We start from the raw sequence: 27,088 nt of genomic DNA, 5'->3' as shown, positions 1-27,088 counted from the left end.
GCTGCCTAATTGCGCTTTTGTTCTCATACTTTTAATTTTTCCTTCGCAAGCACCGAGCGCAACTAGAGATTTAATCGTGCGCACATATCATAAACGAAAAAAAATTCACTTGCATAATCAATGAGAATGCTTTCAAAAGGTCGTTGATTGTATGATTTCTCACTGAATAATAATGTAAATAATGCACAACGACGGAGCACAGACTGATTAGATTATAAATTTTTTACTGCTAATTGTAAGTTCATTGCTTTCAAAACTGACACATTCAATTTTAAAATCTAAATTATTAATTTTTAGGATTTTCTTCTGGGATTAAAATTTATTTAACAATTAACGTAGGAAAAATTTACAAGGTTAGGAAATTTAAATGAGTCAGTGAGGACAATTTTTCGAGGAAAACCTTTTTGCACTTAATAAATTTTAGGAGGAAATAAATATTAAAATATTTGCCGAAATTTATTCTTGCTAAATTAAAAAGTTGATAATTCCTATGCCTAATTTTTTTACTATTATTCTCGAGGCTTGTCTCCTTTAAGCAGAGGTAGCTTTTAAAAAAAGGCGGAGGCTGCGATCTCTTTTCACTCCGTTATTATTGAAATTAGGCCTGAGGGAATGTCTCCGCTCGGCCCAGTCATCCGCCACTCAATTCATCATCGCCCCCGTGACACGCCATTAGAAATATTTGGCAACTAGTTCGCCTAACGCCAATTCATTAGATTTTAGTATCATTTTGTCTATAATAATTTTGCACTAAATTATGAGAAATAAATTTAAGAACTTGCTGGAAATCTTACATAACAAATTCGTGCACTTGGCAGGAAGTGGAATACATTTTCCTGTAAAATTGTATAAACCTGCCCCGTTTCCTGCCCTATTAAAGCCCCCAACGATTTAAAATTATCTCAGCATTCCTCAGACAGACTGAGAGACATGCAAGCACCAAACAGTTGCGGTGTTTGTTTCCACCCTGGTGAGAGAAAACCAGGTGTGTTGCAGGTCGTGAGAAACCCAGGGTTTTTAATTTTTTTGAAACGATAAAACGCGTGCACCTGTGACTGCAGCACGAAAGCGGAAGCGAAAACTGATAAGTTGGAAAGGGTGGAAATTGCTGGAAAAATTGCTAATTTTGTTTTCATTCCTCTATATATATTATTTAATTTATTAACATTATTCAAAGAGTCTGTAGTTTAAAAAAAAAACTTAAAAGGGTAAAATTAGCAATAAAAATAAGAATCGTGAGAAAGGAAGTGAGACTCATTATGGATGATTTCTAATTAGCTGGAAAACGATAATAAACACAAATTTCACCTAGTCTGAGAAAAAAAACAAATAAAATACAAAAGAAATTTTAATGTAATAAGACTTTTTCTCCTTAATAAATATTAACCTTAGATATCATTAAATTGTTTGCTTTCTGGATCAACGAAGAGAGTTTAAAGCAGAGCCAAAAGAAAATGAAAATGTTTCATTTTATGTTTTGAAATTTTTTAAACATTAAATTAATTATTTAGCTATTGCAAAAAAATCCTAATTCGTTAAAAAGAATAAAAATAATTTATTGCGTACAATTTTTTTTTTTTTTTTAATCTGGATATCAAAAAAGTTGTTTATTTTGCAATAAAAAAATTTGCAAATTTTTTTAATTTTATTATAAAATCGACTGCACTGATCTTTGCAGTATAATTTTTTTAATTATTATAAATATATATTGCAGAGTTGCCAATCATATCTAGTTGTTGGAAAGTAAATTCGCACGTACTACTGCAAGCGAACACGCATGAATTGTCGGAAAGAAACCCAATCCATCGACAGACCTTCCGAGTCATGGCTTGACATTCATGATCATCGCGTGCAGTAGCGAATTACGGGACAGAAAAAAACATTCTCAACAATGCACATTCACACCAGATTGTTACACAGGGATGTTAATAATTAATTAAAAAATAATTTGTCTACCTGGCGAAGGGAGTGTGTTCGACATTGTAGACGCTGGTGATGGGCTCTTTTTTGATCAGGGTCTCGATGAACTCCTCCTTCACACTCAACAGTCCTTCGTGTTTGGGGTTCAGACACAGTTCGTGGTTCAGTTTGGACATTTTCATGCGCCTTCAATAAACGTGTCCAAGGCGGCTGTACAACTCGGTGGTCGCGCGTGTCCGACCCGCAACAAAACTTCTTTCCGAGGAACTCGAAACTTTGCTCTCACATTCCTCGGGCACGATGCAGACTGTCTGAAGACAAGTGGTTTTCGCAGAGAAAAAAATTCGCTCACAACTGACAGCACACTCTGACCCTGTCCACGCAATTCCAACGCTCCTCAACCGTCGCTCATGGTACTCCAGTCAACTGATTTCAGTTTTCAGTGAACCGTCTTGCTTATTATGGGCCCAAACACAAACCTTTTCTCCTCCTCCTTTCCTTCCTCTCGGCAACTGGACGGACCAAACCGTTACGGTAGACAATGAAGTTCAAATCTCCATCACACAACCTGTGGAGGGCGCTCGAAATGCTTCAAATTCATTGTTGAGTCGCATTCTTTTGCCGCTGATTTGAATGGATTTAGCCACCTAGCGGATTATTTCTTTACCACAAGCGAAAGAGAAACACAAAAGTTTATAGCCAACGTAAGTAAATAATTTCCAAATTGATACCAAGGTTAATTAAATAATATTTTTACAATTTGATAAAAAAAATAACAATTTTGATAATAAATCAAAAATTAATTATAAAGTTTTTTTTAATTTCTGTTCACAAAGTTTGCTCATAATATGTACAATCTACTAAGGTATTTTGTTGTATTGGTAATATCTGTCATTCCAAAAAGCAACTCATCGTGAAAATTTGTGAATTTGAGGTGGCTTGTGTTTGTCAATTTTGTTCACCTAATTTTTAAATAAATTGAGCAAAAATCTACGCGAAAATTGGTTCACGAAACTGCTAGAATTATGACGCACGGAAACGAAGTAAGTTCTGAATTTAGGGATGATTTTTTATTGTAAAATATGTATTTGAGTTTCTCTTGTGCCGCTATGGATGCCACGCTCAAAATCGGTCTTTTTTACAATTAATGAATGATTTTTCGTTTCAGATGGAGGTGGACGAAAAGGTTCACAAAGGCGAGGGCTTCCGACAGTACTACATCACCAAAATTGAGGAACTGCAGCTCATCGTGGCTGAGAAGAGCCAAAATTTGCGGCGTCTGCAAGCTCAGAGAAATGAATTGAACGCCAAAGGTGATTTCATTAAATTATTTTAAATTTCATATTATGCTTAATTATTTATCTTAAAGTAAGGCGATAATTTGCTTATTTTAAAATAATTTCATTTTCCCAGTCCGAATGCTGCGAGAAGAGCTCCAGCTGCTTCAAGAGCAGGGATCGTACGTTGGCGAGGTTGTCAAGCCCATGGACAAGAAAAAGGTGCTTGTCAAAGTTCATCCGGAGGGCAAGTTCGTAGTCGACCTTGACAAAAACATTGACATCAATGATGTGACGCCCAACTGCCGAGTGGCCCTTCGAAATGAAAGCTACACCCTGCACAAAATCCTCCCCAACAAAGTCGACCCCCTCGTCTCACTCATGATGGTGGAGAAAGTTCCAGACAGCACTTATGAGATGGTTGGAGGACTGGACAAGCAAATAAAGGAAATCAAGGAGGTCATCGAGCTCCCTGTCAAGCATCCCGAGTTGTTCGATGCCCTTGGCATTGCCCAGCCCAAGGGTGTACTTCTCTATGGACCTCCTGGAACTGGTAATTTTCAAATTTCGTCTTGGATAAAATTATTTGAAATGTTTTTAAAGGCAAAACACTGTTGGCTCGTGCTGTTGCCCACCACACCGAGTGCACATTCATTCGTGTTTCTGGCTCGGAACTTGTCCAAAAGTTCATTGGAGAAGGTTCCAGGATGGTTCGAGAACTCTTCGTCATGGCTCGGTAAGCACTAATTTCTCTCAAAATTTTAATTATTTTAATATTTGATCCCAGAGAACATGCTCCCTCTATCATCTTCATGGATGAAATTGATTCCATCGGCTCATCGAGAATTGAGTCTGGTAGTGGTGGTGATTCAGAAGTGCAGAGGACTATGTTGGAGCTGCTGAATCAGCTTGATGGTTTTGAGGCCACCAAGAACATCAAGGTTGGTATTTTGTTAATTTTCCTGCACATTGATTTAAAAACAATTTTGTAAATAGGTCATCATGGCCACAAACAGAATTGACATCCTTGACCCTGCACTGCTCAGGCCTGGTCGCATTGACAGGAAAATTGAGTTCCCTCCTCCAAATGAAGAAGCCAGATTGGATATTTTGAAAATTCACTCTAGAAAAATGAACCTCACCCGTGGAATTAATCTGAGAAAAATTGCTGAACTGATGCCCGGTGCGTCGGGAGCAGAAGTCAAGGTATTTCTTTGAAAATATATTTAAGGGATTTTGGTAAATTTATAAAACATTTTAGGGTGTCTGTACCGAGGCTGGAATGTATGCTCTTAGGGAACGCCGTGTGCATGTTACTCAAGAGGACTTTGAAATGGCCGTGGCCAAGGTCATGCAGAAGGACTCTGAGAAGAACATGTCAATTAAGAAGCTTTGGAAGTAATTTAAGTTGGGTGGTCTAAATTAGTATTTTCTTTCCTTTAAAATAAAATTAAATTTGTCGGTTCTATCAAAAATTTTAATTATTTGGTTTAAAAGGTTTAACCTTGTAAAGAAATCCCTAATTTATAAATACATAGTGTTATAATTTAAAAGCATTTCGATTTTCACGTGCCCAGTTCCGATTCAAGCTCAGCGATTTGCTCTAGCAAGGTTTCTTTCCTCTTCAACTTTTCGAGCTGATCTTTGTCTGGTTTTACTTCTCCAGATTTAACTTTTTGCTCTAAAGCATCGATTTCACGAAGCCTTTTCTTCATGTTCTTCAATTTTTTTGCTGGATCCGTTGCGGCTTCCGATGGTTCATTTTGAGTCTCTTGCTTTTTAGAGCTACCCGTTGGCCAATTAATTTGAGTCTTGTTTAAGGATTCCGTGATCACAGAGACGTCATTTGTACTTGCTTTCTTTTTCTTCTTCTTTTTCTTTGCTGTTTTGAAAATGAAAATTAATAAAAAAAAAAAATTGAAAAGAAAAAAGCCAAAATACCTTCTTCCGAAGGGTCGATGGTAAGGCCGGGGATAGGGTTATTTGCAGCTCTTGCTGCTCTTTCAGTTTTCAGCGCTTCGGCCACTGACGCACTCATGCCAACAGGGTAAATCGGTTTATTTTTTGCAAACTGCTTGCCTTTGCTCTCATAGCTAAAATTTAAAAAATAATGTGATTTAAAAAAATCAACAAAATTTGGCACTTTCGAAAACAAAAACTTACAGAGGAACTTCTTCCTGTGGTATGTACCCTTCCTTCACGCGCCTGGGCTTCCTCCATGACCCGTCAGGTCTTTGACTCGCTGGAATAAATGATCCCGCTGTAAAATAAAAGGAAATTTAACTTTAAGGGTCAAAAATTCAAAATAAACAACCATCTTCTTGAACAACATCAGAACGAGTCGCCATGCTTTATCGAGGCATGTATGTATATGAAGTGTGTAGTTGTGTACAGCTTGGTTATGACGTCACAGACCACTGACTTGTGAATTAAATAGGCCTCTAGTTCTGCACTTTGACAACAGGGGGTGTAGCTCAGTGGTAGAGCGTTCGCTTTGCATGTGAAAGGCCCCGGGTTCGATCCCCGGCACCTCCACTTTTTGGTCTAAAATGCATTTCAAAAGGTCCATACAAGATGCCTGAACACAGAAGCTTGCAAATATTTTTAATTCGCACTCTCCAGAGCACATACTAACTTCTGACAGGCTAATTTTGATGGCTATGGAGCAGGCGAATGAAAAATACAAGCTCCGCGTTAGGCATAGAAAGAGAATTGAAAGCTTAAAATATAGTGCACAGAAAAAGTTTTCAAAGCCACCAGTACATGCCATTTCACTAATTAACTATAATATTAAGTTACATGGTACATGCAGTTGAAACTGATGTCTTACGATCCGTCGAAAAATATTTGGCATAATTTATTAAAAGATTATAAAAGTTTGCGCCTCTCAAGAAGTTCAATTTTCTGGTAAGAGCTGGATGATCATCTTCCTTGAGGGTTCATATGAGAAGTGGTTTTTCTTAAAGATGTTGCTTTTGTAGAATGACTGCACCTCATCGGGAGTTACCATATTAGCCTGAAGAGAAAAGGGATATAAAAATAATACAATATTTCAAAATTTAAATAATAAAAGCTTACCCTGGCAAGGAAGTCCTTCTCTGCAATTTCAACAGCATCAGATTGCTGTCCTCGCACACACCTCTGGAAGGTCAGTTGGTCCAAAGTCATCTGGCGCAAAATGTAGTACAGAAGCTCCGAGCGCTCCTGCTGGAATCCAAGGAACTTCTGGAAAGTCTGTCTCATTGAGCGCATGACGCTGAACTTCTGTGTGCTAATGAAGCTCTCAAGGGTGATGGAGATGGCGAGATCAACGTCCGCCTCTTGCACTTGATCTCTGAGGTGGAGGCGCGCATTGGCCTCCGCCAAGCGAATCAAACTCTCCACATGGCGCACAGTAATCGGCAAGCTGCCAGTGGCCAAAGACTCTTGTCGAAGCTTGCTGTACATTTTGGCCACCCTATCCTGATCGATGCCCATCAACTTTGGACGGACACTCTGCTTTGAAAACACAACATACTTCTTCAACAGATGCAGAGGAATGACCTCTAGTTCATCATCAGCATCAAATTCTTGAGGCAAAAGTCCTTAAATGATGAGAAAATTAAAACCGGATGAAATGATTAAAATAGTAAAACTTACGAATATCTGCATTGTCAGCACTTGCAGGGTGGTGCGAAATGTGTGAGTTTACGACAAATCTGGCCAGTTGAGAATCTCTCACTGGGTCAACCTCGTCTTTCACAACACACAAGACATCAAAACGAGACAAGATCGGCTCACTCAAGTTCACCTTGAATAAAATTAAAAATTGGTATGCCTCTCAAAAATCAAATTCCAATGAAAAAACCTACATTTTCCGTGAATGTAAGGGTGGGATCGTAGCGTCCGCCGATGGGATTGGCAGCAGCAATAACAGCGCATCGAGCTTGCAATGATGTCACAATACCAGCTTTGGAGATGGAAATACTTTGCTGCTCCATGGCTTCGTGAATGGAGGTCCTGTCTTGGTCGTTCATCTGGAAGTACAAATTAAGGTAAAGAAGCTTGATTTATGTCAAAATATTTACCTTGTCAAACTCGTCAATCAGGCAAATTCCAGAATCAGCCAAGACCAACGCACCAGCTTCCAGAGTCCACTCCCTGGTCATGGGGGATCTTCGAACGTAGGCCGTTAAACCAACTGCGGAGGCACCTTGGCCTGTGGTAAACACTGCCCTTGGACAAGCATGCTCCAAGCTTTTCAACAGCTGCGATTTGGCTGTACCAGGGTCACCACACATGAGCACATTGATGTCACCTCTAACTTTGTGCTTGTCACCTATAAGATTTTTCAATAAATAAGTTTTTAATTTATGCAACAATTCACTTACCAGGATTCTTGGACTCTCCACCAAAGAGGGAGAGAGTGAGTGCTCTTTTGATAAACTGGTGGCCGTAAATTGATGGAGCAATGGACTTGCCAATCCTGTCTAAGATTTTCTTGTCCTTGCTGAGCTTACGGATTTGAGTGATGTCATCATCCGTGAGTGCTTGGACAATCTAGAAGATTTAAAACTTAAAATGTTTCCCAAAGTCTTAATTTAAATTAAAATACTTCTTTAGAATCCTGAACAGCCACATAATTTGCAATCAGAATGGTAGAGAAAACTGGAAAGCCTTGCTTAGTGTTGAGAGAGCCGTCATACTGATTTGAGTAGATGGCTGTGACGTCAACTTCGTCTCCAGGCTTGCACCTGTCACACAAATCACCTAACAGGATGCAGTCCTTGGAACGAGGGACACGGCCAGGTGGAATACGGGATGGAGACTCTTGGATCACGATTTTTTGATAGTTTCGGTACAAAGTTTGTTCCATGTTGACCTAGTGATAAATTTATTATTTAATAATAGAATTAAAAAAATAGCCATATGAAATTTACCATGAAAGGTCCGGAGGACTGACACTCTGGACAGCTTCCAGGCTTAACCTCGTTGTTCTGCCTCTGCATAAATGGACCCAGAACAAATCCGCACTTGTTACAGTCAAACTTGATAGCAGACAACTGAGGCAAAACGCCTGTGGTTGCAGTTACGATACCCTTGGTCCTCACAAGCTGATTGAGATGCAGTTTTCTTAATTTTTAAAATGAACATTAATTTAATAATGATATTAAAGATCGAACTCAATTATACCTAAAGGTTCTGATTTCTTCCACAAGAGGCAGGTCTGAAATCCTAACATGGATCTCGGAGGCAACTCTTTCATACTGAGGGAACATGTTGAGAACCAACTCCTTGGCAACTTTGTCAAAAATCTGAAGCATTTCAAGTGGAGCCTCAGGAAGGAAATAAGCCAGAATTTGCTCTTTAGCAACAAGCACAGGGAATTCCACAACAAAGCTGGACATATTGCCTTTAAAAAAAAAAAACAAAAACATTATTAACACAGTAAAATTAATTACAAATTAACATACTTTCACACATCTTTCTCATTCTTTCACGGAAGACAAACTGTCCTTGCTCATTTACGTAGTTTCTCAGGAAGCTCTTGAACCTGTTGGCGATTTCGGTGCTTGGTCCAAGCATCGACACCCACTCCTTTGTAGAGTACCCTTTGGTGTCCTCTAAATTCTCAATGGATTCAATCATCTCAGAATCCTCGATGTCGCCTTCAGCAGCTTTGTCAGCCTGACGTCGTTTTCGTCGAGGGGCAACTCCATCACCTTCTTCATCACTCTCCTCTGAAGTAAAATTACAATATTAGAAATTTTCAATATTGATCAATAAAAACGTAAACTGATAGATTTTTTGTATAATATTTGAATAATAAAAATAAACATATACTCTTTTAAAAAATTAAATTTTAATTTAAAATTAATTAGAAAATTAAAATTCACCATATTCTAATCCTCTTCGACCTCCAAGCTCTTTGTCCCTTCGACGAAGCTCTTGCTCTACAGCAGCCCTAGTTGCTGGTGACATTGCATCATAGTCTTCTTCGTCGTCCAACATGTTAGGATCGTAACGATCAAGAGTGGGCATGGGTCGATAATCTCTACACGCCAAATTAATTAATATTACATAAGTAAAATTTGATGGCAATTTTCAACTCACGCTTCCATGTTCTCTCCAAAAAGCTCTTCGCCTTCCTCATCCTCCTCTTCCACGGGCGCCTGGTCCTCGACTTCATCATTGCCTCCGATAAGGTCGGATTCGTCCTCAAACTCATCAAGTTCGCGAACTGGGGATGTGACGGCCTCAGACCCAAGGGATCGACGTCTGCCTCGGGCTGGGGAGGTGGGAGAATTGGCCGAATCGGCCAGTTCTGATCCATCTTCTCTAGCAGGGCTCTGCAAAATTAATGTGATTTAAAGGGCTCATTTTAAATGCCACACATTGCCAGAGACAACAATCGTGGGTCCGACTTTTATTGAAATTACTGTCAATGGCAGTTTCAATAACAGGTTTCGAGTGTTTCGTGGTGAAATTGAAAGTGATTTATATGAAAATTTGAAAGAAATGTGTACTTACCGACATTGTTTTACAGAAAATATGGCAGGTCTACTTGTTGCATGCTGTGGCGGCCACTTTTTGCGGGAAAGGCGCTCATTGGAGGAGCGAGAGAAGAACCGCCTTTTAAAAAGCGGCATTTAAAAAAATGACAATCGAACGACCTGTGGCGGTAATTTGACGGCACGTGGTTAATATTAATATTATTACTGCCGGCCTGCTGGGAAGTAATAATAAATTTCCCAATTTTCTGACTCAATTGCGAAACATTATTTTTTACATTTCCTCGAAGTTACAATGAAGGTTGGTATAATATTACAATAAAACTTCAAGCATAACTGCATCTTTTCTATAATAATATGTTTTACAAACAAAAAGTACTTAATTTAAAATAATTTAAAAATATACATTCTAAGTAAAGTTTCCTAATTTCCATTTTAATAATTATTCAACTTTATAAAACTTGTTCACAATTTATTTTTACTTTCTTAACAATCTCTGGCAATCCTGCTCTTTTGACTTTTCTTTCCGCGAGTTCTTCTGGAGCGTCAACAGGATCCAGCAATTCACTCAGATATTTTTCTCGCAATTTTCTTTCCTGTATAAATACCACAGTTTTTAATCTGTACCCATTAAAACTTCTTTTACCTTTGTGTTCATATCTTCAACTATGTCCAAGTTGCGCTCTTCGTCAAACACTGACGACTTCAACAAGGGATTTTGGTGCTCTTTAAAAAGCTTTTTCAGCATAATATCAATCTGCATTTGAAAATGGAATTAAATGTGTCAACAAATTAAATTAAAAAATAAATTATACATATTTACGTCTACGAAAGCAGTCTGCGCGTGGGCTATAATTTTTACTTCGTCATTGATCTGCTCACTAAACAATTTTTCGTCCTCTCTTCCCATATTATGTTCGTTATTAGAAGCAGTACTTTGGTGAGGCTTAAAAAGTGAGAAAAACTAAATTATAATTTTTCAATCGTAGAGTAAATTTACCATGTACTGATGATAGGTTTCTACCTTTTCTTGAACAGGTTTTACAAAGTGAAAATACCCAGCTGTTAATTGATCTGAATTTTTATGGAACGTCAAAAAAATTTTGCCTTCCAAATGGAAAAATTTCCTTTGAGCAATTTGTTTGCTTTTTGGCTTTTTACCGTCAGCGCTGAAATATTCTTCTGTCCACTTTCCAAATTCAGACTATGTAAACAAAATAAAATTTTGCGATTTTTTTACTCACGTGAATAATTTTCTCACTATTGCTATGAATAACATATTTCATATTCCGTTTGAGCAAGCAAGACTCCTGTGAATTTTCCAGAAACTGTTCAGTTATCTCGTTCTTTGCAATCAAAATTTTTTGAAGGCTGAGTGGATGACATTTCCCATAAAATAATATTTCCCTCTTATCTTCGTCCACAGAATTGAATATAAGCTCTGCGACGCAGTTTTTTAACTCTAGGTTTTTTAATGACTATAATAAAATGATTACCTTTGACAAAATCACATCTTCCATTGTAGTAGTAATGTTTGGTTATTTTACTTTTCGCGTCATATTCAGTTTTATAGAGAAAGTCCATTCTGTGCTTAAAGCTGCGAGTCTTTGTCAAAACATCTTGCCAGTTTAAATCTGAGTACGCAATTATTTCCATCACCAATCCATCGCTCCTCGAATACTCAGAGTACTTTATCAATTTACATCGCAAATATAAAATTTCTTTTCGCTCCCCGTAAAATCTGCGTTGATAATCTGAAAGCACAAATTCTTTTGAAGAAAATTCTAAAAACTATTTAAGGTAAACCACCTTTGTTGGATATATCCAGTCGTTCCATCCAAGAGAGAGGAATCTCAATTTTATTCTCTCTGTTTTTGAAAGGTACCCACTTTGTCGAATCCTCTAATTCAAAATCTCGAGAGAGGGAATTATGGCAAAACCAAAGATTTTCATCATTCCAAATAAATTCTATTCCTAAGAAATTAGGATCGTCTAGCGAGTACGGCTTTCCAGAGGCCGCATCAACAAAAAATGGACTGCAAATTTCCGACCGGCAGATTCCAGGAAGAATCACAATCCAGTAATGAACTCTGCGCCCTTCCAATGGGTCATCCGGTAACCTTTCTTCTTCCTTTCAATATATTTATTCAAATTAAAAAATAATGTTTGTAATAATAATACAATTATGCTTAATTTATCAAATATTTTTTTTCTTTAGAGTAAATCAAAATCTGATCAAAAAATATTCAAATTGCTCCAGTTATTTTAATTATTCATTTAAATATCATCACCTCAATTTTCCTCTTTTCTTCCTCTAATTGAAGCGTCGCATACTTTTTCATCTCATTAAGTTGCTGCTCTGCGACACTCGTGATGTACTTGCTTTGAAACAGCTTCTTTGGCCTCACTTTGTATTTTACATCTTCATTACCGGCATCATTTTTTAAGTTATCAACCTCCTCCTTTTGAAAGATTTAATTTGATCACTCAAATTTAAATTTAAATATTAATTAATTTTAAAATCTCAGAGCGCAGTGCAGGTGTTTGTGAGTGCGCACCACCCAAAAAGAAGTCGAGGAGGCGCCGAAATTAATTCCATTTACTTAAGGTGCTCTTTTATAGACTCCAGTGCGGTGCAATAAAACACTAATAATTAAGCAGCCTTGAGGTCCGCGCGACGCAGAGGGGAAAGGGGTGGAAATTTTCTCACCCCTGTAGTGGACGCGAGACAAACAAAAGGATCGATGCTGGTCGAGGGCAGTGCTGCCTCTGTACACTCGCGATTGCAACTACATTGATGCAAAAGAAAGTGAGAGTGTGCAACTTCGCATTTTGTACGATTTCAAAGCGCAGGCAGGGGACACAAAGGTGTAAAATAAAGCATTCTGACAACGGCCCGCGCATTAACATGAACAACAGACTGCTCGAGGTTCGAGTCGTGCCTCCCAAAGCACGACGAAACAGGACTCCGGTTTATGAAGCAATAATTTAGTAATAGCAATTCGAGTCATAATAAAAAGGAAAGAAACAAGTTGAATCGTTGAATGGGAGAGAGAGAGAAAGAGCAGAGAGAACTACTCTATGAATTTATAACTCTGGGGCTACAAAAAGTGGCTTGCCCCTGGTCAGGGAGGCTCGTCTCTCATATCATTGCTTCCATAACGTTTTTCATTCAACTTGTGCATTTTTTTCCACACGTGCGTATAACTTTCTTTCTACCACTGAACGACTCTACATGCGTATACGCCTGTATTATTTCTTGATGGCTTCGTTGAGAAACTTGCGCTATAAAATAAAACGGTGATCAAGTTGAGTGGTTTGGTTAAATTTTAATTAGAAACCACTAACAAAGCAGAGACTTACTTTGCTTAACGGACTAAAAACTAATGAGTATAATAAAATAAGGTTTCCACCACAAAACGTAAGAAAATATGATGCTAATATTAGGAAATTTTGAAAATTAAAAATAAAAGGTGTGAAACTATCATCGATTTCAGTTTTTCTAATCTAATAACAAAATTATTTTGACCCGGGTTTGTTCAAAAATAATGAGTTCGATCCAAACGTACAAACTGGCTCCTGCAATTTGAATGACGGTTTAAGACTGTCCCAGATTATACCTTAAGATCGCCCTCAATAATTAGATTACATTATTCTAATATTTATATAATTTGAAGAATTCACAGAGCAATGAAGTTGAAATTATTTGGTAATTGTTTTCTAATTTTTTATGGCTGTGCTCTTGAGTTGTATTTTCAATTTATTTTAAGGTTTTTCGTTGAATTGATCAACAGAAAATTTTTCCAAAATTGGTCTGACATTTTACTGCAATTATCATATTTTTATATACATATTATATTATATATTTTTCCATTTTAATTTCAAAATTCGGTTTTCATATAATCTGACCTACCGTTTCAATTTCAAGGATTTGAAAGAGAGCTCTGGCAGATTTAACTAAATTTCAAAATATCCAATCAAAATTTTATGTGTATATTAATTAATTTTAGTCATTACTTTCTAGGTATTGAAATTAATTTGCAGTTTAAACAATCTTTCCGACAGAATTTGGGAACGGGCAAAGGAAAATGCTAGAGGTCAAGCAGTCTGAAATTCAGTCCTCTGGCGGGGGGCCCCATCGGAACATGTTCGATCGAGGGTCGCTCAATTTTGCACCTCGGCTGATGAAAACGCGAGGGACTACGGTGCTGTTTTTGTGCCTGGCGGATGACGTGACGGATTAAAGCAAGAGAGAGAGGCTAGCGCGCGCGAGTGAGCGAAAGAGAGAGAGAGAGAAGGGACCTGCCTGGAGCCGCGGCGGCGACGGCAGATAAGGACAGCACCGCGTTTGTTCGTGTAGGCAGAGCGGCCGACCGGCGTAGCCTGACACCACGAGGGCGTTATAGCCCGCGCCCAGCAGAAATGATGCGAGCACACAACACAACTCGAGGCTATGCCCTCCGCCTCCCACTGCAACTTGCCGCAGCACCTCTTGGCCCGATCTCGCCGTGGACAACTGCAATTAAAACAAGCGCGAGAGAAGCGAGGCGCCTCCTCACTTTTAAATACATATATACAGCTTTATATACAAGCACACACACGTACAAACACACACGCAAATTCACGGCACACAGACTCGCGTTCATGCATAATCAGCAGCGACTGCGCTCGCTCGCCGCTACTGGTTAATTAAACTCTCGGTTCTTCGGCCGCCTATCTCTCGCCTGGGTATTTTTTTTCCTTATAATATTCCCTCGCTTGAGATTCGCAGAAGTGTGTTATGCTATACAGGCGCGGATCGCCGCTCGCGGCTGGAATTTTTTTCGCCGCGTTGTTTAAGATTACTTTTTTAACAGGACCGAGAAATACACTCAAAAATTATTTTTTAATTTTACTCAGAAATATTGAAATTTTCCTTTGGAAATTAAAATAATCTTTTGTGAACAAAATTTGATTTTTCAGGTTTTTTTCAATTCTTTGGAAATATTTTAACTCAAAATTTGTGTGTTGAAAGTATAATATAGTTCACAAAAAAGAGTTTTTCATCACAATTCATACTCCAGAAGTTGTTAATAAAGTCAATGCAATAATATAGTCGTAGACAAATTGTATGGTTCGGGCACTATACTATACTACGTCCCTCACAGACAAATCGTTCATCTGCAGTGCTGTCAGCTAATCCGCATAATAGATTTGATCGGACATTGATTTACATTGATATAGTTTAATTAAAATAATTAGTTGAAATTCCCCAGATTGCTAAAATTGCAATTGATTGTGCGTATATTGTAATCTCATATTTAAATAACACCGCAATATTGAATAAAAAATATCTATTTTTTAAGCTTAGAAATTAAAAAATACCGTAGCTGTATACAAAGAAAGCTGCGCAGTAAAAAAATAAATAATGAAGCTTTATTTTTCAAGTGACCCTATAATTGTGATCTATTAAATTTTATTCCTTTATATTAAAGACTTTGCTTTAAATGAAAATAAAAATTAATGCTGCCCTCTTACTCTGCCTCTGAAAATTATGATGAAAGGAGAATTTTTATCGTCAGGCTTGACGCCGCCGCAGTTTTTAAAATTTTATCCTCCAAAAGATTTTAGAAAGATGAAAACAGAGTCCTATGCCATAAAAACTGCATCCCCTTGCAATGAACATTGCTCTACGGCACCAATATTCCTTTTCTACTCTGGCTCTCTTTTTGACGGCTTTATAACAGGGCAATCACTCAATCGACAACTGAGTGGTGAGAAGTATTTCACAAAATGCCTTTTGTTGCATCAATTTTAAGGAATGTTTTGATGCTAAGAGAAAAAAGTATGTTGTTAATTTGCTATAAGTGTCCAGGGTTTTTATGCGAGTTGTGCCGTGTTTGCGTTGTTAACTGTGTTTCAGTCTCCATTTTAATTTTCCAGAAGAAATTAATGTTTTGGAAACAAAAATCCTAATCTGTTTCGAAAAGAATTAAGATTTCCAATTAAAAGTTGACATTTTGACATTTTAAATTTTAATTTGTTTTCAGTTTTCATTTTTTCCAATCAATATCTGAATCCACGTCAATTTTTTTTCGGAAAGATAAAAATAAGTGAAAATTTCTGCTTATATGAAAGTTTTAAAATTAATTAAATAATTTAACGCAACCCTGAATTTCCAGCATTAAAAATTAAAACGTGAATAGATAAACAAAACTGTGAACTGCGATTACAATAGATAGAGCGCTTCTTTATTTAAATTTTCACATTGCTTTCCATAAATTACGCATTACAGACGAGAATAATTTATTGATTTTGATTTACTGAATTGAAATTTAAAACCGTATTTGACAAAATTATTATCTAAAGTAAGAGAAAATCAAGATTTAATCCAAAATTGACCATTTTATTTGTAATATCATGTAATATAATATAAAATTGTATTGTATACAAAAGAATAGAATAGAAATAAAAATAAAATATGCATATAGTAGAGAGTATTAAAATATTTTACTAATTTTTAGCCATGTAAGTGTTGATTGACTTGAATCTAATTCAACAAAGGATTGAAGCTCGTGTTTTTGTGAAAGCGACAGTGTAGTGTTGGATACACACATATAGCAATGCCGGTCGGATTATATTTACGTGCGCACTAAACAAAGCCGCGCCGGAGAGCTTTTAGGACGCCGCTGCATGGCAAAAAGCGACATCGTTTGCCATAACAGATTTGCGCCGCTTATATAATTTCAAACTTTTATCATCTCCTAACTGTTGCACCGACCCACTTGTGTAAATGAACGCCGGCAAGCAGTCTTTCTACGGCATTATCCTTTCCGAGACCGAGAGTTAAACGTCATAGTTTTTATACCCTCGGTGAACTCGAGCGAAAGTGTTTTCATATCAAGAGAGAAGTCAAAGCCAAATCAAAGTTTCCGGGGGTAAGTACAGTTAATTAAGTCGAATTTATAAAATAAATTCTCCTAACAAAACCGTGCATTTATAATTCACGATTCCGTGTGACTTTTTTTGAGAAAAGGACCGGCAGTCGCAGGCGGTTGGAATCTTCTCTCGGCACTACTCCCGGGGTCATGAAACGTAATTACAGCGGATTCCTGGAGTGATAAATATTTGAGCCACGGGGCCGGTCGCCAAGCAAGTGCGGGCGGAGAGTGGCGTCCGTCGGCCCCTCGCTAGTTCAGTAAGTGCGTCCACAATTCAATATTCGCAGAACGAACGGGGGTGGCGGCGGGTCGGGTGGCGTGCGAGAGAGAGGCCGTGCCGGAGAGAGCGCCTGCAACAAAAGAAACTATGCAACCAGGCAGGGCGCGCTGGCCGGCGGGTTGCATAAAACTCTAATTAACACACACCACGGCGGGCGGGCGTGTAGGAGCGGGCGAGCTCGGCGGCGGCTTTCTTTTTTCTCTCTCGTCGCTGCTTTTTTTTTTGCCCCGGCGCGGCCGGAGAGAGGAAATTCGCGTGCAATATTGACGTTCTGGGGCTGAAGGAGCGGGCGGGATCTCATTTAGTTTGCTGGCGAGTGTTATAACGCCGTATATATAAAGAGAAGGGTCGGCGGCGGCGGCAGCGGCAGCGCGGCGGCGGCAGCGGTATATATGGGCAAGCAACTGAACGATCGCCATATAACCAAGCTGCTGCTGCTGCTGCTTTATACCGCGGTGAGCACAGGCAAGGCATTATCTCTGTGCCGAGCGAGCAGCTCGCCCGCCGCCGCCGCCGTTCTCTCTCTCTCTCTCTACGGCCTACGCGAGAGAGAGAGAGAGAGAGAGAGAGAGAGACCGCGGTGAGGTAGAGTCGCCGTCACGTAGATCCGCACCAGCACAGCCAGCTGACCTTGTCTATTGCTACCCTAGGGGTTCGCTGTTGGTTTGCCTAGATGTGTGCACGTCACACTATACCAACCACTCTGCTCTATAACGTGGAGCCGCGTCCCCCGGGCAATTTCCGCACTGCCCGCCCCATCATCCCATATTACATGCCCTCTTCCTAATGCTAGCCAGCGGTAGTTACTGGCTTCGAATACGGCAAAGGCGGCTCCACCTTGGTTGATCAGCTCCTATGCTGCATTGCAAATTCTCCTCGGCGCGGTGGCCGCCGCCGCCGCCGTCGCGCTACTCTTCTCTAGCATCAGACGCCCGCCGCCGCCGCCTTCCATATAAAACGCGCACAAACACGTGGTGCTGAAAAATGATATCGCCTAGACCGACCAGTACCGCTGTCAAAATCGACGCTCTCCAACTTGCTTGATGCGCTCACCAACGGTCTTTTTCTCACTCTTGCAAGAGAAAAGAGGCCAGATTTTGGTCAAATACGGCCTCCCCTCGCCAAGTGAATAATAAATTGCCCAGCGATAAATAAAGAGGCTCCTTCTAGAATTTCACGCTTCAAAAAGCATTTTGTTTTGATTTTATGAAGTTCTTAACTTGTTTGGTTTGCACATTAACAAATTAAGATTTTTTCCAAAGCTGAAATAAAATTGCGCACTGCGTCCGTTGAAATTTCTATTGATTTAAATTAAGATTCACTTTTCACTGCAATTTATTAAATTGAATTAATTGTTTTGATTCATTTTAATATTTAAATATGTGCTTGCTTATCAATTATTAATATGATAATTGCGTTCCGTAAAATCATATTTCAAAATTTAAAAATTACAAAGAAATACATTTTTTAGTATATAGCTGCCGAGCTTACTGTAAATGTTTTTCAAGACATTTAACATTAAATCAGACCTCATCAATTCACGTTTTGTATTTGTGCTTATTTTAAAAGTAAAAAAAAAAATCACCTGCCTTTAAATAGACTGGAAAATCAGTGGGAAAATGAAATTCTCCACGCAAAATTCAAAATTCATATATGCTTTAGCGCGGCTAATTCAATTGTACAATTCAGAAAGATATTTAGTTGGAATTAGTTGTGTTTTTTTTTAATTGAATAAGTGCTGCTGTATTATTAAAATTTACTTAATCCCACTAATTCGGCATGATCTCTAAAATTGAATCTCGTAATAAGAACAATTATCTTTATATAATACGCTCTTAATATTCTTTGCGCGTGAATCTTGAGGAGAATTGTTTATTTATTTTAAAATATTTTTATTCGCGTTGTTATTTAAGTTAAATTATTTTTCCATTTTACAAATCACGAAGCTCACTGCTGCGGTTGGGGTCTTTTTTATCTCGGAAATTTTAGCAAAATTCTTGTATGTACATATTGGGGGTGCCGTTTTGTCCAACAATTCCTTTTTTTTTAAATTATCAAAATTGATCAGTTTTCTCTCAAAGGTGAAGGTTTACAAAGATTTTCTCCAATTCTCCATGAAAAAAAATTATTGAAACCTCTTCAAATTAAAAAAATTAGAAACAATACACCGAATTAAAAACATGTAAAAGTATTTGAAAAAAAAAAATAGATATTCCTTGTTGAAAATTTTAAAACTCTTTTCTCTTTATTAATAAAATAACAAGTTTTTTTATGTCACTTCAAGATAAAGTGACTTGTTTGCATCAGTACTCTTATGAGCTTGCACCAGGCAAAGCTCTTATTACTGTTTTTATACATTATCTTTTTAATTTTGTTTTTATTGTAACTTTTATCATCATCAAGTAATGTTCATCACCAATCACTATTATTATTGTTCTGTTTGAAACCTTGTGAATGCCGTCTCCTTGAGACCAACACATTACGAAAATAACTAAATGAATAAAATTTTTACCTTTTCAATTAATGAAATTCATAATGTAACAAGAGAAGAAGAAAAAATAGAGCATGATCGCAAATGGATTTCATGATTCCCGCTTATGTTGTAGCCCTAATCAGCGAGTGAAGTTTTTTTCTTAATCTGCTTCTCTATTATTTAGGTGCACAGAGGAACAATTATTAATTGGTTTTATTAAATTGATGCTATGCAGCTTTCCCTTTCTTTTTTATAAACTCGTTAAAGCCAAAATAGATAGAAAAGGAGAGTAAATAATATTCTCTGTTATTGTAATAGTTCTAGAGAGGGGGAAATAGCCGTTGAGAGCTCGTAGTAAAGTCCACTTGTCAATATAATATTACAATCGTATTCTGCGCCACTCATTCATTCATTCTCGTTTGTATTCATTCATTTCTCTCGCTGAAATATTTTGCGCCGACTCAGATGTTTTTACTCCTCCTAACTTTTCTTCTTTATTTACGTTGCAGGGTCCCTTTTGGACTACGTAATCCCCCCACTCTCTTGCCTTGCTTGCGATTGAGTGTGAGCAAAATATAAAATATTATACTATACACATACAACGCCACTCTCTCGAAAACCTCTTGTAATGAACTTGTTGTTTTGTGTACATCGAGACGTTTGTATTGTGCAAAAAGTATAAAAGAGAGCTTTGCTGAGTTGTGCTCTCCTCCACGCGCTCTCAGAAACTATTATTTCTTCACCAAACTCTCTCTCCTCTCTTCTGTTTATTTAAAAGGCGGACGATGCTGCAAATCAAGCTAATGCAGATTTTTCCACCCCCACTGACTCGAGGGACGGAATTAATTTTTACTCCAAAAGTTCGAGTCTGCAGGCGCTGCTGTGAGCTGATCATTTTGCACAAGACCCTTTCCCTTCTCTTAGCGCCGCCGTTTCACACACGCAGCAGCCAACCCAAGACCCGAGTCATCTCTCGCAGCCCAATAACACAGCACGCCAACCCGGCAGCAACTTGAGGCTCTATGTGTTATTTTATTTACGTGCTTTTTCCTGGTGCCTCTATAAAAAGTCTAATTACGGGTAGAGCACCGCCGCACTCGCTCCTCGCACATATATACGTGCAGTGTGTGTGTGGCGGCGGCGCGCTACGTTGCGTCCGTGCTTTTATTTTACAGCCCCCGCTGTCTTATCCGACACTCAATACAGTAAAAACGCGCCGCATCTTTTAATCATATAAAAAGACATTCGCAGCTTATAATTTCTGGCAATAACACAAACACGTGGTTGGAGAAAGAAAAGTATAACAATTCAGAATTTCTTTTTCCAGAGATTAAAAGAATATAATAAATTTTATTACTTTGTTTGACGCAAAAGGAGTTAAAATTAATCACCGCTATTGACGTAATTGCGATAAAGAGAAATTTAGCAACTTTTCGGTGAAAACTGCTTTAGCAGGGTCTTGCTTAATATCATATTACCGAGAGACAAAAGCTGAACTGATTTTTTTTATTATCAAGAACCCCTTTAACAATCAGCGAGAGGAGGGCAGCGTGAATAATATGTCCGCCGCGTGTTCCAAAATCAAATTCAATATACTGGTTCTTGTGTATTTATCCTTGGCCAAAGGTGAAACACGATCTAATAAGCCCAGCATGCTGCCAGGGGAAATTTTATCTTGAAACTGAAGAGCTGCTGCGGAGATGCTGCATGGCATTTTGAAATGTGATCTATTCCGCTGATGATAGTTTACTGGCGTCACCGCGGCGATGCAGCGCGGCAGAGGCGGCGGCGACAGCCAGTGTGTGGCCAAATTCCTTTTCTTGCCGCGCTGCTCTGCTCCGAGCCACGGTTTTGTATATATATACACGCGCAAGAGAGCGAACGAGGCAAGAGCGAGGTTAGCAAAAAGGTTGCTCGCCGGCTAAAACAGGCCAACTCCTTGTACACTGCTCGAATGGGAGATACCTCGTTTTTGCACACGAGCGGCGCGCGGACGATATTGCCTGACCATAAGGCCTTTCGTGCCTGCGCCCACTCCCCGGCGCCCGCGATATCCTGCTTTGCTTGCTTCATCGTCGTCGTAGTCCCCCCATGATCCCTCCTTTCGCCGCGACCCGCGGCTATCCCTGCGTGTATTGCTTGGTTGCTTGCACTCCCCCTTCGACCCACACTGTATGCCACCCGCTCTTCACCCGCCCACCCCCCGCTGCTGTTACCGAGGCTGTTCGACCCTAACTAGGCTTGGGTCTCTCTCTCTCTCTCTCTCTCGTGTCGCGAGGGACTGCCTTTGCTGTACCAAACGTTCGCGCCCCTATTTGCCACCGCGCGCGCTATCCTCTTCTCTGCTCACGGACCTGGTCGCGAATAACACAGAGCCGAAGAAAACTTGACCGTTTTTGAAAATATTTTGAAAATCATGCATGTGAAAATTGTGACCCTTTCAGAATTTGACCCACTTCGGTGCGTCTCATCGGGTGAACAGGTGGACGAAACGATTAATCATTTTAAAAGTCGTTTGCCGGCACTTTTCCGCCTGTGGTGTTTTAAATTGGGGGAGGAATGAAATTTATCGCCACATTTTACGGCAAACAAACGCAGGGTCATTTCTGGCGCGGCATTATATTATCTGCGAGCGCCACACTCTCGGTACAGAATGATTATATCTCCCCGGTGGCATTTCAATCGGCCGCCTCTCTTGCTTGACTGGCGCAGCAAAAAGAACAAGTTCCCCGTGTGTGTGTCAATCTCTTTGAATAATGCCCGTTTTTATGTGCGGCGTGTCTTTCTTTACTTGTGCGAGTTTATATATACCTGGGCAGGTATATCATGGTATGAGATTATATGGAAAGGAGCGGGAGAAAAATCTAACGATGGACTTGTTAGGCAGGTCAAATGTTATAATGCGCGCTTTTGAAAAGAATACATTTATAAAGCAGAGTGGGATAGTCGTCGTCGCGCAGCGGGACCATTCACAGACAATGTGTGTAATTTATTGACACAGAGCTCCGTTTAATAAAACAAAGGCGGCGTTAATTGAATTAAAAAATACGCTGCTCCTGGGCGCCGTCAATAAAGAGTGTGCGCGCGGGCGGGCGAAGCTCGGTGCCGTGTACCGCGGGGTGAACGACCTGACGCGAAATTAAAAATAAATTACAATCAATGCAAAAGAAAATCAGGCCGAAGTAATTCGCGAAGGGAGAATTTCGGATTAGCCGTCGATGTGGCCGGTAGGGGTCTGCGGCCTGGGCCTAATTAAAGATTGAGAGGCGCCGCGTGCGCGCCTGTTATCAAATATTGAGAGGATAGGTGAAACAAGTCTAGCTAGGAGGCATGCATATTTAAAGCCATCTGATGCAAAGTGATAATATTTTCCCCCTTGAGATTGGCGACGCATTGCTGGCTAACGCTGCGGGCAAAAAGGAGTTTCGGCAGAGGAGCCTGGCTGGCTCCTCTGCTCTCCCTCTCGTATATAACAAACCGCGCCGCGCCGCGCGTTTGTCCCCTTCTTTATTGCCAGAGCGGCTCGCTCGCTGCTCGCCGCCAGCACACACACACACACACCCTGCCTGCCCGCCCGCTTTTTCCTTGGTGCTTGCATTATTATTAAGGCGCGGACCGCGAGGCAGGGGGGAGTGCGAGCGAGAAAGCAGCCAGCGAGCAGGCTGATGTGTTTTGCCGAACCCGCGGGGGCTGCGATGATGAAAAAGCAGGCGGTCAATCACGTGACATCGCCCCAGAGCCCCAGGTGGCCTCCAGCTTTTTGCGCCGCGAATTCATTTTTTTTTTATCCTCCTTGCTCGCGCCACCGCGGCACCACCGCGCTGTGTGTAAAAATTTTCTGCGATCTGCCCTCCTTCCACCGTATAAGCAACGCCGACGCCGTTTTAATAAATTTAAAAGTAGTGGTACCGCACACACGGTCCGGCGCCGCGCATTAAAAACACCCATCGCCGTGCATAAAATTCTGCGATGGTCGCTCGCTCGCGCGACTGCTGCCGCCGCCGCCGCTGCTGCTGTGTACAGTACGTGCGCGGACCCATATACGTTTATATATATATCGAACGTGTGTGTGTGTACGTATATGTACCGACCAAGAGTATATACGTATATGTACGCGAGCGAGCGAGAGAGAGCGGCGGCGAGAAGGGTCAAAACGGGAGGGTGTTGGGAGGCAATAGTTTTAGCGGCGGAGTGCTGCTCACGGCAAGACGCGACGGCGCCATTATCCTCTCTGGTTGGCATTATTGCCATGGGAAAACTCGCGATCCTACCCCGCGACCGTCATCCTGCGAGAGAGAGGCACGAATCCCCAGCTAGCTCGGCGAGTGCGGAAAAAAAATAACTTCTTTCTCTCTGCTGCTTGCCTCTCTTTTTTTTTAGCCCGTCGGTCCATTCGTTCGTTCGTCGCTGGCATGCCTCGCTCGCACCGCGCGCGCCGTACAACAAAACACTCTGCAGTCATCTGCAGCGGCAAATCAACCCTTTTCAATAATACAAAAACGTCACGCCGCCTGGTGCTCCGTCGGCACAGCCGCCGTCGCGGAGGTCGCCTCTCTCGGAAAAAAGCGAGAGGCCCATTGATTTTCGCTATTGCGATAATTTATTCTTTTGTGCCGCGCGCGCGGCCCTACGAAAGTTTAGCCAATTGAATACACAAGCGGCGCTCTCTTGTGTATTATGCGTTCGACGCGAATGCAACTTTTCATCAAATTCATTTTTGCCTCTCTGTTATACTTATTGTGACTGAAAGCGCTCCGTGTACAATTTGGGTTTGCGCGACGAAAATTTTATTGCGCGTCAAGTTACATAATCAATCTGCCGCAGGACGGATATCTAAAATAGAATTAAGACTTGGATAATACATGAAAATGCACAAGTTGTCAAGTTTAGACTCTCCTGTTGAAAAAAACACACAAGAAGAATGAATTTATTATAAAAATTTTTAATTCAAGTTTTATACTAAATTCAATTTAATTCATTGAAATATTAAAAATTTGACTTTTCTTATACTAAATTTAATGTGCTCATTTATTGCATTTGCCATTTTATTTAATTTATTTATTTATTTTAATTGCTTAATTTTCAAATTTTGTAAAAACGTTTGACAAATCTTTGCAAATCTGATAGTCAGACATGTGCTCACTAAAAAAAATGGAAAAAAGAGCTTCTAAAACAATAACAACAAGACATTTTTTTTATTGAATAAATGTTCCCTTATTAATACGACTGTTTATCACTTTTTCCGCACCATATTTAACATAATAAAAAAGCTTGATTTTTTCTGCAATTTCCTTTAAATTAAAAAAATTTGCAGAAAAGCTTGAATAATTTTTGTATAAACTATAAATTTTGAAATTGTGTATGTGTGTGTAATAGCTTATTTTCGAATAATGTTTGTTTTTTGAAATGAAATGTTTTTATTGATTTTATTTAAGGTTGAGTAATATATTTATTTCCTTTTTTATATAAAACAATTCGCAAAACTCTTTTGATTCATATAGGTATAAAATAAAAACTATTTGCTCTCCACTCGCAGCTGAGCTGCTGAAGTCTTAGTGTGACCGTGAAAAGAGGGTGCTTTCGCCAACCATGCCATCAAGCGCAGCGAAACGACTTTCATAGCAGCATATCTATTTTTATTGCGATCATTTGCAGTGCTGCTGACGATGACCCACAGCAACTCTCAATTCATTTTCGTACAAAGCGCACTTTTCCATCTGCACATTTAACACGCGCGTGCACGTTTTTTTTTCCACTTGATGACTCGCGTGCAACTTTTTGGCCTCCCCTTTCCGCTAACTGCCGGCGTTTTTGCAATTTTTAAAACAGCATCATTCCATAAACAACTGTTGTCGACAAAGCCAAATTGGAGGCAGTCAGTCAGCCAACTGCTAATTTGCTCGCTTTCGTCCTCACTGCGCCCTCTCATTCTAATTGAGTATGCGATAAATTTGGAAATGCGCTCGGAAATGTATTTTTGGTTAATGGATTTAAAAGTTAAATTCAATGTGAGGTGAAAACGCGCATTTTTATTTGCACTCCGTTGTATTATTGGCATGGTAATGGGTTGACAAATTTAGAAAAAAAGCAAACAGAAGTGCGCTCTCGTCATGAAAAGAATTCAAATTTATTAATTGGTTTGCAAAAAATGGAGCATTTAGCGAAAGAACCCGCAGTGTTTTTTATTCTATATATGGATGATATTTTAAAACTAAAATAAAATTCTAATAATTCAAAGAGATTAAAAAGCTATAATTTCTATATAATTCATTAAAAAAAGTAAAGTGAACTTGATATAGAATTGTTAATAACTAAAATATTTTAGTTTCTAACTTGGAACTTAAGTGCTTAGTATTTAATTGAGCTTTAGCTTAATTGATTCTACAATTTCTACATTCATCAAATAAAAAATTTAAATTTTTGAGAATGATATAATAATTGCAGTAAAAAAGGTGTTTTTTATTTATTTAATTGTTTCTTGCATGGTGATGGTGCTCTTATTTGTTTTGAAAAGATTCCGTACAATAAAAAAGCGCTCCCTGTTATGAGTAATTAAAAAAATTTGATTTTTCAACGTAATCTAACCATTATATTTTAAATATAAAGTTTCTAGGTAATTATGCTCTTCTGTGAGCTCCCAACGCCACTATTTTGAATTAAATTAAATCCCGCATTCATTTTGGAAAAACAAAATTAAAATTTATGTAAAATTCGTTAGTTAAATTTGAAAATCTTTATGCGAGTTTCAATTTAGCAAACACGAATCCCCCTATTTAAGTGTATTGCGCGTATCAAATCAGTCATTATAATTTTTAGAGTTGCGAGTATGGCAAAATAAGCCTAATTGATCACAGTGATAAGAAAGCGAGATGATCTGTTTGAAGGAAACATTTTAGACTGATCACAATAATGTGGATTCCATCGTCATTTAATAAACTGCTGCGCAACTATATCATCCTGCATCAATGCGCACATTATAATGCACCCCCGCTCCCTATTGTCAACAGCTAGAGTGAGAGCATTTTGCTCTAATAACATAATAAAATAAAAACTCAAGGCTTAATATTAAAGTGGCTGTACTCTTGCAGGGCGCCACATTAAACTGATGTATTATTACTGCAGGCAGCTTTAAAAACGAGTGCCCTGCCCTGCGCTCTGTGCGAGTGAGAGAGAGAGAGAGAGTTTTGTATAGTTGATCCAAAAGGAAAGAACTGCTCTCTTCTGTATGGTTGTTATCAATGGGCGAGTAGCAAGGGGAAAGGAAAGAGCATGAGGAGCGGACCGGTCAGTGCGGAACAAAGAATGTGTCTGGAATAAATAAAAAAAAAACTAAAATTATTTAATATACACTAATGTATTTTCAAATTGTTTTTTCTTTTTGAAGAGGGGAGGGGTGTTAATAGGCCACTTTTTATGATATGATCTAATTATTCAATTAAAAGGATCATAGAAGGCACAGATAACATCTTTTTAGTAATTTTTTTGGACTTTAATCGTTTAAATAAAAATAATATAATTAAAAACCCAAAAAGTTACTTAAATATGGTTTTCAATGAGGCGGCCTATGTTTTTATTAAAAAATCAGTATTACAAATAGCACTATTTGTATTTATTAAATCAACAAAAATGAATTAAAATTGATGTTATTGTATTAAATAAAGATCTTTGAAGCTGATATATTTTTTAGTGAAATAAATTTTTGTAAGAGAGGAAAAAGAATGCAACGC

General features: G+C 39.0%; 5 protein-coding genes and 1 non-coding gene across 6 annotated transcripts in view; 2 read left to right on the top strand and 4 right to left on the bottom strand.

Moving 5' to 3' along the window:
* The window catches only part of LOC132197604 (serine/threonine-protein kinase 17A-like), a 28,102-nt gene extending 25,669 nt beyond the window's left edge, over nucleotides 1-2,433 (bottom strand). The window contains exon 1 of the mRNA XM_059620977.1: nucleotides 1,957-2,433. Within this exon, the coding sequence (XP_059476960.1) occupies nucleotides 1,957-2,102 (146 nt within the window). The 5' untranslated portion in view covers nucleotides 2,103-2,433. The remainder of the gene's footprint in view (nucleotides 1-1,956) is intronic.
* Nucleotides 2,434-2,801: 368 nt separating this feature from the next.
* On the top strand, nucleotides 2,802-4,672 carry LOC132196715 (26S proteasome regulatory subunit 8). Its single transcript, XM_059619543.1, has 7 exons — nucleotides 2,802-2,963; nucleotides 3,089-3,233; nucleotides 3,334-3,750; nucleotides 3,801-3,933; nucleotides 3,985-4,138; nucleotides 4,194-4,403; nucleotides 4,459-4,672. Exons 1-7 carry the CDS (start codon nucleotides 2,946-2,948, stop codon nucleotides 4,597-4,599), a joined length of 1,218 nt encoding a protein of 405 aa, XP_059475526.1. The 5' UTR covers nucleotides 2,802-2,945; the 3' UTR covers nucleotides 4,600-4,672.
* Nucleotides 4,640-5,690, bottom strand: LOC132196717 (partner of Y14 and mago). Its single transcript, XM_059619545.1, has 4 exons — nucleotides 5,512-5,690; nucleotides 5,361-5,457; nucleotides 5,139-5,290; nucleotides 4,640-5,079 (listed from the first exon to the last, which is right to left on the bottom strand). Exons 1-4 carry the CDS (start codon nucleotides 5,543-5,545, stop codon nucleotides 4,763-4,765), a joined length of 600 nt encoding a protein of 199 aa, XP_059475528.1. The 5' UTR covers nucleotides 5,546-5,690; the 3' UTR covers nucleotides 4,640-4,762.
* LOC132196714 (DNA replication licensing factor Mcm2) lies at nucleotides 5,599-9,801 on the bottom strand. Its single transcript, XM_059619542.1, has 14 exons — nucleotides 9,708-9,801; nucleotides 9,291-9,526; nucleotides 9,074-9,231; nucleotides 8,651-8,917; nucleotides 8,370-8,589; nucleotides 8,117-8,309; nucleotides 7,792-8,058; nucleotides 7,568-7,736; nucleotides 7,265-7,515; nucleotides 7,049-7,213; nucleotides 6,837-6,987; nucleotides 6,276-6,781; nucleotides 5,997-6,213; nucleotides 5,599-5,741 (listed from the first exon to the last, which is right to left on the bottom strand). The coding sequence occupies exons 1-13, from the start codon at nucleotides 9,711-9,713 to the stop codon at nucleotides 6,094-6,096; spliced, it is 2,709 nt and encodes a 902-aa protein (XP_059475525.1). The 5' UTR covers nucleotides 9,714-9,801; the 3' UTR covers nucleotides 5,599-5,741; nucleotides 5,997-6,093.
* On the top strand, nucleotides 5,661-5,732 carry Trnaa-ugc (transfer RNA alanine (anticodon UGC)). The gene has a single exon. It is a non-coding gene; the product is annotated as a tRNA-Ala (tRNA).
* A 166-nt stretch (nucleotides 9,802-9,967) lies between the features above and the next one.
* LOC132196716 (dynein regulatory complex subunit 7) lies at nucleotides 9,968-12,433 on the bottom strand. Its single transcript, XM_059619544.1, has 9 exons — nucleotides 12,399-12,433; nucleotides 11,980-12,150; nucleotides 11,498-11,819; nucleotides 11,185-11,442; nucleotides 10,933-11,129; nucleotides 10,689-10,877; nucleotides 10,512-10,634; nucleotides 10,335-10,445; nucleotides 9,968-10,284 (listed from the first exon to the last, which is right to left on the bottom strand). Exons 2-9 carry the CDS (start codon nucleotides 12,028-12,030, stop codon nucleotides 10,141-10,143), a joined length of 1,395 nt encoding a protein of 464 aa, XP_059475527.1. The 5' UTR covers nucleotides 12,031-12,150; nucleotides 12,399-12,433; the 3' UTR covers nucleotides 9,968-10,140.
* Nucleotides 12,434-27,088: the final 14,655 nt, after the last annotated feature.

Source organism: Neocloeon triangulifer, unplaced genomic scaffold, assembly GCF_031216515.1.
Source record: "Neocloeon triangulifer isolate White Clay Creek 2 clone unplaced genomic scaffold, ASM3121651v1 ptg000012l, whole genome shotgun sequence".
Taxonomy (NCBI): Eukaryota; Metazoa; Arthropoda; class Insecta; order Ephemeroptera; family Baetidae; genus Neocloeon; species Neocloeon triangulifer.
The sequence above is the reverse complement of the archived record's forward strand: the minus strand, read 5'-3'. Positions and strand labels throughout refer to the sequence as shown.

Coding starts and splice junctions, on each gene's coding strand:
- LOC132196716 (XM_059619544.1), bottom strand. CDS start 12,030: ATGAAAAAGTATGCGACGCTTCAATTAGAGGAAGAAAAGAGGAAAATT. Junction 10,878..10,932: donor ATAGTGAGAAAATTATTCAC/GTGAGTAAAAAA, acceptor GAATTTGGAAAG/TGGACAGAAGAATATTTCAG. Junction 10,635..10,688: donor AAACCTATCATCAGTACATG/GTAAATTTACTC, acceptor TCACTTTTTAAG/CCTCACCAAAGTACTGCTTC.
- LOC132196714 (XM_059619542.1), bottom strand. Junction 9,232..9,290: donor TTTGGAGAGAACATGGAAGC/GTGAGTTGAAAA, acceptor TTTGGCGTGTAG/AGATTATCGACCCATGCCCA. Junction 7,516..7,567: donor TGGAGAGTCCAAGAATCCTG/GTAAGTGAATTG, acceptor AAAATCTTATAG/GTGACAAGCACAAAGTTAGA.
- LOC132196715 (XM_059619543.1), top strand. Junction 3,234..3,333: donor AAATGAATTGAACGCCAAAG/GTGATTTCATTA, acceptor TCATTTTCCCAG/TCCGAATGCTGCGAGAAGAG. Junction 4,404..4,458: donor CGTCGGGAGCAGAAGTCAAG/GTATTTCTTTGA, acceptor AAAACATTTTAG/GGTGTCTGTACCGAGGCTGG.
- LOC132196717 (XM_059619545.1), bottom strand. CDS start 5,545: ATGGCGACTCGTTCTGATGTTGTTCAAGAAGATG. Junction 5,458..5,511: donor TGATGTTGTTCAAGAAGATG/GTTGTTTATTTT, acceptor TTTATTTTACAG/CGGGATCATTTATTCCAGCG. Junction 5,291..5,360: donor CCACAGGAAGAAGTTCCTCT/GTAAGTTTTTGT, acceptor TTTAAATTTTAG/CTATGAGAGCAAAGGCAAGC.